Raw genomic sequence first — 8,577 nt, forward strand, 5'->3', positions numbered from 1 at the left:
GTGGGGCTTGCTGCAGGACCACCCTGCAGAGATGCTTGGATGAGGTTTTCACGGCACCCCTGTGTCTCTCCACAGGCTGGACCCAGCCCTGGTGCGTCCCGGCCGCGTGGATCTCAAGCAGTACGTGGGCCACTGCTCCCGCTGGCAACTTGCCCGCATGTTCCAGCGCTTCTACCCTGAGCAGCCCCCAGCTGTGGCCGAGCGGTTTGCCGAGCAGGCGCTGGCGGTCTCGGGACAGATCAGCGCTGCCCAGGTGCAGGGACACTTCATGCTCTACAAGACGGACCCCGAAGGAGCCATTTCAAACATTCGCTCCATCCTGCTGTGAGCAGGGGCCAGCTTTCCCCTGCCACGTTGAGATGACTGGGACAAGGACGTGACCATCCCAGGGATGCCATGGAGCTATGGGTGCTATTGCACCAGCCCGCTAACCAGCGTGTGCCTCGTGCCGGGATTGCCACAAGCTGCCAAGGCTCCTGGCTGTGAATCCCCTCCCTTGTGGGGCAGCCTGGGGGTGCCCTGGAAGGGCATTTCCCTGGGGCAGGACACTGGGGTGCTGCACTGCTAAAGAGCTGCTGGTCTTTGACAGGATAATGGTCTTCACTCGTTCATGAATATCCTCTGTGAAGTGCTCAACACGTCTCTTGGCTCTCCAGTCCCTTTGCCTGTTAGTTGCCCCGCTACCCAGCTGCTGGCCCAGAGCTCTCCTGACCAGGGCCTGGCATGGCCAGTACTGTAAACCCAGAGCATTTCAGTCAGAAGCAGCTCCCAGGAGACAGCTTGTCCCTTGGGCTGCAGGGCTGTGATGCCAAGTCACAGATCTGCTTGGACATCGTTCCTGGGTGGGCATGACTGTCCCTCCTGCCAGACGAGATGTGGGGCCTGGAGCTCATGGAGGCAGGGAGGCTTTGGCTGGTAACAGAATACCTTCCCAAGAGCCCAATGTTCATCCTCAAGTGAGTTTCTGCAGCCAGGCCAGCCCTGTGTGAGGTGCAGAAATCCCTGTTGGAGGTGTGACTACTCTCCTTCACCCAGGAGAGGCCCTCCGTGGCTGAAGGAGGGATTTGGCCTGCAGCCTCCCTGTCACCAGGCTTTCTTCCTGCTAGGAACAAAAGTTCCAGGTGGGCTGGTAGCGCCACAGGTGCTGAAATACAACCCAGAAGCAGAAGGTTCTGTGCCTCCTTCCCAAGGCCCTGGAGGCAGGGGGGGTATGCTGACCCACTGAACAAGCCAGCCAGAGCCTCCCCAGTCCTTGTTTCAGAATCCCAAAATTGACTTCCCCAGAGCTGCCCCGTGTTCATGTCCCCACTCTGGGCCTGTGTAACGTTGCAGAAGCTGGTTCCAGGCCAAACCTGAGCCGTTGGGTCGTTGCTCAGCCCTCCTCTTGGCTCTGCCCTGCAGGGCTAAGGGCAAAGCTGAGAGCATGTGGGGGTATGAAGGGGCCCAACTGATGCCACTGAAGCTGAATTTCAGGGCCAACAGGCGCTGCTTTGATGCAACCCCAGACTTGCGCAAGTGTTTTTGCAAGGGTTGATCCGGTGGTCGGGGGTGGAGATGTCCCTAGTGACTCAGGGTGGCTCCCAGAGCTAGGTACTGCTGCTGACATCCCAGACCCTGTGCCTGGCTGTTCTACAGGTGCTGACTGCTTGCATCCAGCCTCTTACCTCAAAGCTGGGGGTCAAAACTGGCCATGAGTGACTGGCAAATGCCTCACAGCAGCTTAGGAGAATGGGGGAGTGGTGAGGGAGAGCCAGAGGGGCCTGATACCACCACTCAAGAGCACAGGCAACATCTCACTGCTTGCTTTTAATAGTGTTAATGCTACAGACACCACCGCTGCCCTCCTTCCCGGCCCGAGTGTGTTTGCCAGTTAAGCCTCACAACAGCCCTGTGAGGTAGGTGGATGATGCAGACAGACACCAAGCGAGGAGCCCCAGGGCAGGGTGCAGGCTCCCTTCCTCCCCTCTGACCCGGAGGTTTTTTTCTTTAACCCAAATTCATGTCCACACACTCACAAAACGTGCTCTGCTCCAGGTTGACAGCAGCAAGTCAGAAAGGTGAGGGCCCTTCCTAAATCCCTGTTCCCAGGAAAAGCCCCTTCCCTCTAACACATCGTGCATTTGACCAAGTTACCCAAGTCCTTGCTTGCTCCCATTTCCATGGCTGAATTCCCGTACTCCTGACACCAGGCACAGCAGCTTTCGTACTGAGAGTGAGCCTGGCTCGCTGGAGGAAGCCAAGGAGCTGCAGCTGCTGCGAGGGGCAGAGATCCTCATGTTTCTTTCAGGGCATTTGCCTTGTGTGGAGCACAGCAATTTCACAAGTGAAGGCAGGAGGCAGCAGAACAAGCACCAATGTCAGAGGAAGTTTACACCGTTTCAGTCAGGTGCTGTTCACCCAGAAACCAGCTGGAGGAGGACAGAGTGAGCACTGAAGGAAGACTACGCTCTCTTCAGGAAGCCAATGCTCAGCTCTCATCCCCCAGCAGGGGACAACATCTGGCTCTCAGATCCCCAAGCCCAGGACAAGTAGTGTAGGCTCGGGCCAAGGAGGGAAAAAGAAGTTAATGCCTTTAGAGCACTGGGGTTGAAAATAGGCCAGCGCTGGAAATTCAAGAGAGCTTTCCCGAACCCTTCACGTGCCAAAGGATCAACCAGGCAGATGCAGTGCGAATGCCTTCCCAGCCCTCAGTTTCCCAGGGACCTCACCCAAAGCTCTGGCAAGTCCATCATGGCAGAGTCAGTTTTGCCCTCAGCAGGAGAAGGAAGACAGTAACAACCCGCGTGTGGCCAAAAGAGAGGTGGGGGCACAAGGCACAAACAAGTGTGAAGGAATCAGTACTGTCTGTGTGAGCCGGACAGCTTACACCGAACCAGGCAAAGCAGGGACTGGGGAACCCTCCTACCACCCAGGACGGCTGGGGGAGGACTCTGCCCCGGCCTCGGGTGTAGGGAGCAGGGAGCGGAGGAAGCTACACCAGGGATCAACAATCTCGCTCCACACAGCAAAGAACAGGAAGGAGAGGGCAGAGAAAACAAAGGGAGCAGGCTCTGGAGGAGACCCAACAAATTAATGTGAACAGCAATGTCCCACTTCAGAGTCCTAGGATCACCCGTCACAGCTCTGGAGTGGGACAGTTTCAACCTGTGAAGCAGCAGAAGGAACAGCACCAAGTTAGTTTAAACAGCAAATTCTCATTTCTTTCAAGCAGGGTCAACTTTGAAGATGAAAGGAGGGTCAGAGTATCCAAACTGTTGGGGCGCGTCTTCACTCTGGGCTGTTGAAAGCTCCAAGAGACAGCCTGGCCCTCGAAGAGGATCCCAACAGAACAGGTGAAGGTTGCAAAGCAGAGCGCTCTTCCCACATCTCTCCCATCAGCTCCTGCCTGCTCAGAAGCAGCTGAAGGACAGGGCAGGAGCTCCAGCTAAACTCAGGCCTCCTGGGGGAGCAGGAGCCGACCCAAAGCCTCAGCCATCAGACAGCCCTGACCTGCCAATGTGTTGACTTCAGCTTAATTTAGCTCTCCTGGCTGGGACTGGGAAACATCCTGTCGCACAAAGGACCTGTCTGGCTGAGCCCTTCAGCTGAGCACTGGTCAGGGCTGCAGGAGAAGCAGTGTTGTCTCCAAGGGACAGGGACAGCAGCTGAGAAGGTGCTCTGAGAAGGAAAGGGGGACACGGCAAGCTGAGCTCCAGGCTGCTGCCCTGGCACAGCCTCATCACTTGGCACCACCACAGCTCCACTGGGATGCTGGCTTCCAGGGACGGTCCTGCCACAGCTCTGGCTCTGCTGTGGCATCACGCTGGGCCCAGTCCCTTTGCTTGGTACGTGTGCACTTTTGTTAGCTCGCACACAGGGATGATGGCTGCAAGTGCCCGGTCAAGGCTTCCTCTGTCCCCTGGGTCCTCCAAGACCAAGGCTGACAAGATTTGTCAGGAGTCAGCTTCTCCAACTCTGATGACAACCAGTCGCTCACGCCAGGATGCTTTGCTCTGCACATAACCTAGAGACACTTCCTGTCCCAAGCTGTGCCACATGCCAGCTGTCTCCTCCCTCCCAAGGGGTATGGTGTCTGCTTGCTACTGCTCCACCAGAGCCTTCACTGTTCTCCCCAGAAACAGCCCTTCCCTCCCCCAGCCCAGCCCCTCACCACTCCTGCTAGGAGCCACTCTCCTTCTCAGGATGGGCTTCTCGACATCCACTGGGCCTCAACACACCTCGCCCTCTTGGTGCTCTGGGGTAGGAACCACGCTCCTGGATCCTGGACCTCTCCCACCTCCCGCGATCCCAAGGCCTGTGGTGGCCCTGCCAGCTAGGGGCTCCTCTGTGGTCGCTGCGGTTGAACGCCAGGTTCTCCTTCTCCCTGCCCCGGGCCTCAGCCCCCTCCCCCGGGGTCCATCTCTCCGCATCACAGCGCTCCTCTTTCAAGTTCACTGCCTCTGTAACTGGCGAGGAGTCTTCAGGGCACAGCTCCTTTTGTTCAGACAAAGCAGCAGCCCTGCTCCTGCTGTGAGGCTTCGGAAGCTGCTGGCTGTGCCTCCCACCAGGTCTCCGCTCAGGTCTCCGGCTGAAACCCCGGGGCCCCATGGAGCCACGGGGTGGATGACAGGCCTCTTCTGCCGGTTCCAGCAAGCTGCTGCATGACTGCCTGCCCTGACTGCTGGGGCCTGGCCTCTCCCTCTTGCTCTGTTGCTCTCTGGGCACAGCAGGCCTCTCAGGCCGCCCAGATTCCGTTCTGGCCTCCGCTGCCCTGGCTGGCTCTGGAGCCAAGGCTTGGCTGGGCGGCTGGGGCACATCCACAGCGCTGGCACTCACCGGCAGTTCGGAGGCAGTGGCTGCTTGGCCTGGATCGTGCGACCCACGGTTGGGCTGGGGGCCGGGGCCACATCCACAGCGCTGGCACTCACCGGCAGTTCGGAGGCAGTGGCTGCTTGGCCTGGACTGACAGCAGCTGGAGGCTGAAAGAAAAAAAGCCACCAGTGAAGAAAGGGTTAGGGGACTCCCATCGCAGATGACAGCGCTCGGTCCTGCAGCCCAGCACCCCCCTCGCCAGCTCTCCGCCCCGGTGCCATACCGCCTGGAGGCTGATGAAGTAACGGTTCCTCTCTGCCTCAGGGTCAATGATGCCCCCTTTCTCTTGCTGCCTCTTGAAAATCAAGCGCAATTCTTCCTGGTGCTGCAGTATCTTGGCGTCGGGCCTGTACGGCTCCTGAGCAGCAGAAAGCAAGGTGGGTAAGTGCTCTCTCAAAATCCAGCACGGGCAGCCAGCGAGCAGTGCTAAGAGCTACTCCCCAAACCCTTCTCTGATCGCACAGTGCCCAGGCAACCTGCTTCCCTTTGCCACATTTGACCAGGCCTACAAATGTGCGTGAAATTCCGAGAGAGAGCTAGAGTCACTCCTGCAGTGACCTGCCCTGCTGGGGCAAGATGCAGAGCAGCTACAGTCAGGTCACTCTCCTGACCTTGATGATATTCCAGCAAGTACGGGGACATGTCCCATGGCAGAACCACCTCTGCCCCTGCTCAAGACTCAGGGTTATACAACTAAACCTGCTCTTTGTGAGTGCATCAGAGTCAGGAGACACCCTGCTAGGTTTTGTGAACTCCCCTTGGGATGGGCTGTCTAGGAGGACCCAAGAGCACGCACTCCTTCATCCATCACAGTGTCTCATTTGAAGCTATGCAGTGACTGGGCACAGCTGGGCAGGTGAGCCCCCATTTCTTACCAGTGGGTGCTGCGGCGGCGGCGCTGCCTTCAGAGCACAGAGATCGTAGACCAGGGTCTCCCGGCAAACAGGGCACTGCACACCCACCTCCTGCGGGGAGGCAAGAGGTGACACCAAAGCCTGGCTGCAACCCAGCTCAGGCACTGCCAGATAACCCCCGCCAGGAAGCGGAACAGGGTGGCCGCCTTCGCTCTTCTGCCAGGGCAGGGAAGCCCAGGGGGGTTCCAGCAGCATGAAGGCAGCCTGGTGTCTCAACGACTGCTACAGAAGGTGTCTCCACTATGAGGCATGCTGGAAGTCATGTTCCAGCAGCCGATCGCTGTACAAGCCACCTCTGTCAGCATGCACAGCTGCAATCCTCCTCAGCCCAGGATCTATTTGTCTCCACGCCAAAGTGGAGCGTGTCCTCCAGGAAGCCCCTTTTTGAAAGGGATTTGCAGGAAGGAGCCTTTGCCTTGTTCCATGCTCAACTGTGGTGTGTGCTCTGTGGCTGACAACTGTTCCAGCACCTGCTCAGGCAGGTGTTATCACCCCAGAATGGAGGAGAGTGCATTTATCCTGCTGCAAACCCCTGCAGTTCAAGTCTCTTTTCTAACTTCTGTGGTTCCAGAAGGCCAAAAATGCAACTCCCCTGCCTGCTCACACAGCAGGCACTGACCCAAAGACCCAGTAAACCAGCTGCTAAAGTACTAAATGCTCATGGGGTAAATTTGGTTGGAAACGGCCCCTGGAGATCACTTGGATTAATCCCTGTTCTCATTCTCAGTGTGGGCATCACACTGACCATGCTGCTGGCTCAGGCCAGCCCTTGCTCCATATCCCAAAGAGACGTGACGAAGACCTGTGCAGGGGGAGACGAGGGCCAGGGGAGGGAGCCCAGGGCCTGCTACCTGTTTGGGGGATGGTGCCAGGCACTGCTCTCTCTCCTCCTGCTGCATGAGGATCTCCTGCTCCATATGCTGGGCGTAGCGGGCCAGGCAGTGGGAGTGGAAATAGTGGTAGCACTGGGTCTTTGTGAAGGCTTCTCTCTCCTGTAGAGGAGAAAGCACAGCTTTAAAAGGTTTCTGAGCACAGCATTGTGCAGCCTTCCCAGCTGAGGTGGGTTTTCACTCCCACATCAGTGCTGGCAGTAGGAAGCTAGTGCTATTGTTGGCAAATCCATACAGTATCTGCTGCTGGGCTTCATCTCTACTCCCTGAGCTCTTACTGGGACACTATTACCTGTTTGGAGTGTGAGAAACTCTCCTAATGTCAAGATGCAAATTTTCTGTGACTGGCTTCTCTGCATGCGTTCCTGCGTAAGCAGCAATTTACCCACCCAATGTGTTCTCCTTCCTCTCCTTGCAACCCGGACAGGACAAGCTGCCCTGTCCCCATGGACCTCAGCACCTGCTTAGGTGTGTTCTAGCCCCAGTTCCTCCAGACCACCTGTATGCTGAACTCCAGACAAGGTTTGACCCACACAGGGAAGCTGAGATGCCCCAGCAGCTATCCCCAGAGCCTACCCACTCCTCTGGGGACACTCCGGCATCACTGATACCCCTGTACCCTCTCTTTGTAGATGGTTGTCTTCAGGCTGACAGGGAGAGCAGCGTGTATTTCCTTAGGAAGGTTCATGCCCAGCAGGGTCAGGAGCCAGGGGGCTGCTGAGGCACGCTCTGGTCCCAGGCCAATATTCCGAGCTCTGAGTTCCAGGCTCCCCGTTCTGCCTCCCCTTCCCAGTCAGCATGCAGGGCCAGGAGAAGACACATGCCTACCTGAAAGCCATACAGGCAGATCACACACTGGCCGTGAGGAATGTTGTTGTCAGTGAGAATCTCCTTCCCCTTCTGCAGAAACATTAAAGCAAAAGTTTTCCTCACTGGCCTGTCCATGGGCTCAGGGCTGTCCCACCCCGTGGGCAGTCAGAGACCAGTGTCTGTGGCTGGTCACCCCCAACCTCCCCCAACTTTCACCTCAATCAGTTCGTAGAGCACCTCTGTCCCCAGCCTGGCTTCAGCAACGCTTCTGAGGGTCTGGGAAATCCTACAGCAAAAGAGCAAAAATGCTTAACACAAATTCATCCACACCTTTTCAATGTCCCGCATACCTGTCACCCCTCCATGATGACAGGAGGAACAAATGGAGCGCTGGCCTTCAGGCTTTGCTTGCAGCACAGGATGGACATGAGCAGACGCACATATTCACATGCTCTCCTGGCTCCCACAAGCTGGAGCACAGGCCACCTTTGTCCTCAGAGGACTTGCATGAGCTGGTGTGCTGACTGCCTCGGCCAGGGCTCACCCAGCACCCTTCAGTTTTTGTGAATCTCAGGCTTTGTCTATCTGATGACAGCAGGTCTGGCGGGAGCTGCGTTACTGCTGTGCTGCCGGCAGGTACCAGGGTCTCTCTGCACATGTTCCGCTGCACTGAGGACAGGAGAGCAATGGGCTGCCCAAGGGCTTGGGTCAGTCCCACCTCTGTCAAAGCAACACCAAGAGCTTCAAAGGCCCAGGGGATTTAGAATACATTTCTGGGGGACCACAGGGGAACAACCATAACTCAAAACTCAGCACCGGTGGCTCCTATGAGATTTAAACCAAGGTGATTTAGTGACCTGTATCCACTTATTAACCAGACACGTGAATTTGAGAAACGTCTTTTCCACCAGTCCTGCCTCCCTGATATCCGGAGGAAAGGGTCACCCTCTCCCCGCTCTCCCAGCACTCACTTTTGAATTTGCTCATCTGACAGCCCCCGCGGGTTCCTGATTGAGATCTCTGGAGCTTTGTTGGGATACTAAGGAGAAAAGGAGAGACACTCAAAGCACAACAAGGAAGACGCGGAGGCCCGGGGCGGGGAGGGAAGTGGG

The 8,577-nt window shown here is 57.1% G+C and overlaps 2 protein-coding genes across 2 annotated transcripts in view; one reads left to right on the plus strand and one right to left on the minus strand.

Moving 5' to 3' along the window:
- The window catches only part of LOC104502183 (mitochondrial chaperone BCS1), a 3,752-nt gene extending 3,348 nt beyond the window's left edge, over positions 1-404 (plus strand). The window contains exon 7 of the mRNA XM_010146119.1: positions 76-404. Coding sequence (XP_010144421.1) covers positions 76-328 — 253 coding nt within the window. The 3' untranslated portion in view covers positions 329-404. The remainder of the gene's footprint in view (positions 1-75) is intronic.
- A 3,754-nt stretch (positions 405-4,158) lies between these two features.
- On the minus strand, positions 4,159-8,504 carry RNF25 (ring finger protein 25; the record flags this gene model as incomplete). The annotated part of the gene is made up of 8 exons (XM_010146120.1): positions 4,159-4,844; positions 4,937-4,958; positions 5,075-5,209; positions 5,727-5,816; positions 6,617-6,757; positions 7,484-7,555; positions 7,682-7,751; positions 8,437-8,504. Coding segments are annotated over 8 exons (1,284 nt in total), but the record flags the coding sequence as incomplete, so codon positions are not given.
- Between the last annotated feature and the right edge of the window lie 73 nt (positions 8,505-8,577).

The sequence above is a fragment of the Buceros rhinoceros genome, unplaced genomic scaffold, assembly GCF_000710305.1.
Source record: "Buceros rhinoceros silvestris isolate BGI_N320 unplaced genomic scaffold, ASM71030v1 scaffold8842, whole genome shotgun sequence".
NCBI lineage: Eukaryota > Metazoa > Chordata > Aves > Bucerotiformes > Bucerotidae > Buceros > Buceros rhinoceros.